The sequence below is a fragment of the Arachis ipaensis genome, chromosome B01 (assembly GCF_000816755.2).
Source record: "Arachis ipaensis cultivar K30076 chromosome B01, Araip1.1, whole genome shotgun sequence".
Classification (NCBI taxonomy): domain Eukaryota; kingdom Viridiplantae; phylum Streptophyta; class Magnoliopsida; order Fabales; family Fabaceae; genus Arachis; species Arachis ipaensis.
In genome coordinates this window covers 10,755,665-10,758,191 of record NC_029785.2, presented here as the reverse complement: position 1 = coordinate 10,758,191, position 2,527 = coordinate 10,755,665, and the positions used below count along the sequence as shown (strand labels likewise).

At 24.3% G+C, this 2,527-nt stretch overlaps 1 protein-coding gene across 1 annotated transcript in view; it reads right to left on the bottom strand.

Annotated features, from left to right (window-relative positions):
- The window catches only part of LOC107646191 (naringenin 8-dimethylallyltransferase 2, chloroplastic), an 18,141-nt gene that overhangs the window by 650 nt on the left and 14,964 nt on the right, over window positions 1-2,527 (bottom strand). The window contains exons 7-10 of the mRNA XM_016350399.2: window positions 1,892-1,993; window positions 1,302-1,397; window positions 1,119-1,190; window positions 281-376 (exon numbers count right to left, since the gene is read on the bottom strand). Coding sequence (XP_016205885.1) covers window positions 281-376; window positions 1,119-1,190; window positions 1,302-1,397; window positions 1,892-1,993 — 366 coding nt within the window. The remainder of the gene's footprint in view (window positions 1-280; window positions 377-1,118; window positions 1,191-1,301; window positions 1,398-1,891; window positions 1,994-2,527) is intronic.

The window sequence follows — 2,527 nt, the reverse complement described above, 5'->3', positions numbered from 1 at the left end:
CCTTAATTTTAGTTAAATTTTAAAAATTAAATCATAAATTTTAAAATTTAAAATATTGACTAATACTAATAAAAAATACTTGATTTTTTAGCATTTTTCATATATTAAGTATAAGAAGATGTCAAGAGGGGTTTGAAGTTGTAAAGTGTTTAAATTGGTAAGTGGTACAAAACCTTTACAATTATATGTCACGCAAAGGAAAATTAAAATTTAGACAAATAGTCATAATATTATATTATATATACTATACAATTGTAATATCTAAAGTAATATTCATTACCGTGAAGATTTTGCTCCATAGGAATGGAGATGTTAATCCCAATATAATGCCAATTCCATAAGTCATCTCAAGAAGTGAAATACACAACCAAAATACCTGACAAAGGATTAATAAAAAAATGTGGGTACATGATACTAGAATAACTACTATCAAAAATACGTTTATTATAATTAAAATTTTAGTCGAATTTAAAAGGTTTAATTACTCTGTTGGTCCTTATAGTTTTGCAAAATTTTCAATTAGGTCCTTATATCCTTTTATTTTTTAATTGGATTTTTGCATCAATATTTTTTTTTATTAAGTCGCTCTTAGCAGTAATTGGCTTAATTTTATATGGATCCAACTAAAAAAAATTAGTGCAAAGATCCAAATAAAAAGAAAAAAAAAGTGTAAGGACCCAATTAAAAAAAATTTTGGTGCAAAGACTCAATTAAAAGGAAAAAAAATAAAGGAACTTAATTAAAAATTTTGCGAAATTATAGGAACTAACAGAGTAATTAAACCAATTTAAAATTAGATACCATCGAATTTAGCATGGGAAATTTTGACCATACTGACTGAAATTCAAAATTTTAAAAACATTACCTTCGGATAAAAAAATTCAATGATAAAGACGACGTAAATTTTTTGTACATAAATAATTAAAAATGGCAGAATAATTATTGTCAGAAAATCCGACAATAATTTTATTTATCAAATCGTCGTGTTTGGTATGACATGGCAGTTATCGTCAAATTTTTATAGAGATTCCGATGATAATTCCAACAATAATCAAACATTATTTTTTTGGTAGTAAACCTAATCATGAAATATATTGATTTTAGAGAGGAGAAATTACTCGTTTAGGACCCAAGCGTATAGACAAAGTTTGAAGACCTTCTTTTTTATCTCCTTCAATGTCGGGTATGTCCTACATGTGATTCCAGCCAATATAGTATTACATTAATTAGTTAAACACATTGAACAAAAATGATTAGTGATGAAAAAGATTCATTGTAAAAAACTAAAAAGTTATTGTTACCTTGAACAATGATATAACTACATAGAAGAAGGTCATGACCACAGTGGTAAAAGCTAGTGATCTTGTAAATATGAATGGCTTCTTCAGCACAAAGGTCTATAAATCGTGACATGCAATTATTGAACCCAAATATATATTAGACTTTGCTTGAAAATTAAATTATTCATCAACACTATATTATCACTACTATTGAATTTGCATGCAAATGTTTGTGCTTTCTTTTTATTTTTTTTTCTTTCCTTTTAATTTTCTTGAAAATGCTAGTTTTAGATATACCTGATTTTGATTAAGACAACCCAAAAATTATTGTGGGTAAAAAAAAATGATTACTGATAGAGTAATGTTAGAGAGTTAAGTTTTTTTAACCAATATCAATTAATTTTTTTAAAATTTAATTTATTTATTTTAAATTTTAAATTTTAAATATAAATCCTAAATCTTAGATCTTTCAGATTCAACAAATCAAGGACTAATCCGTTAAAAATCTTAACTTCATTTAAAAGTGTGCTGACAGGTAAACTTATGACCACTCGACTAATTCAAATTGAACTTCATTTAAAACAATACTAGCTTTGTAGGGCAATACGTACCTTCATGTGAAGATATGGTGCCAAATTATATGCAGTCAGAATAGTTGGTACGCCAGACAGTAATGTAAGAGTTGTAGATTTCTTCCATCTTAAAAAGGGTAACTGAAAGTATTTAAAAATAATATATAATTATAAAAAATAAATAAAGAAATTAACTACTAATTAATTAACATCAAATAAATATAACATATACGAAAACATTGATAAATAAATAACAAATTAAAGGTGTACTTAAGTCTCTACATCATACGTAATAATTGATTAAGAAATTCTTTACTTAAAATTTTGCATGACATCATACCCGTTTTCAACAAATTGCTATCTAGATTTTAATTAAACCATTCCTAATAGGTTTTTCTATTTGTGTCACAAATGACAAAAATGAAACAATTTTTAAAATGTTAGAGATAGAAAGACCAAAAAGAAAAAAAAGTTAAAGACAAAATCAAATCAATCCAAAATTAAGGACAAAATAAAGTTATGCTTTAATTTCATAATTGAATTTAGTTAAAATATGTTCTAAAATATATATTAAAAATATAATGATATAAATTTTTTAAAATTTTTTATATTTTTAATACATTGATGAAAATGTAAAAATATTATTTTTTGAAAATGTTATATCTTTGGTAAAAT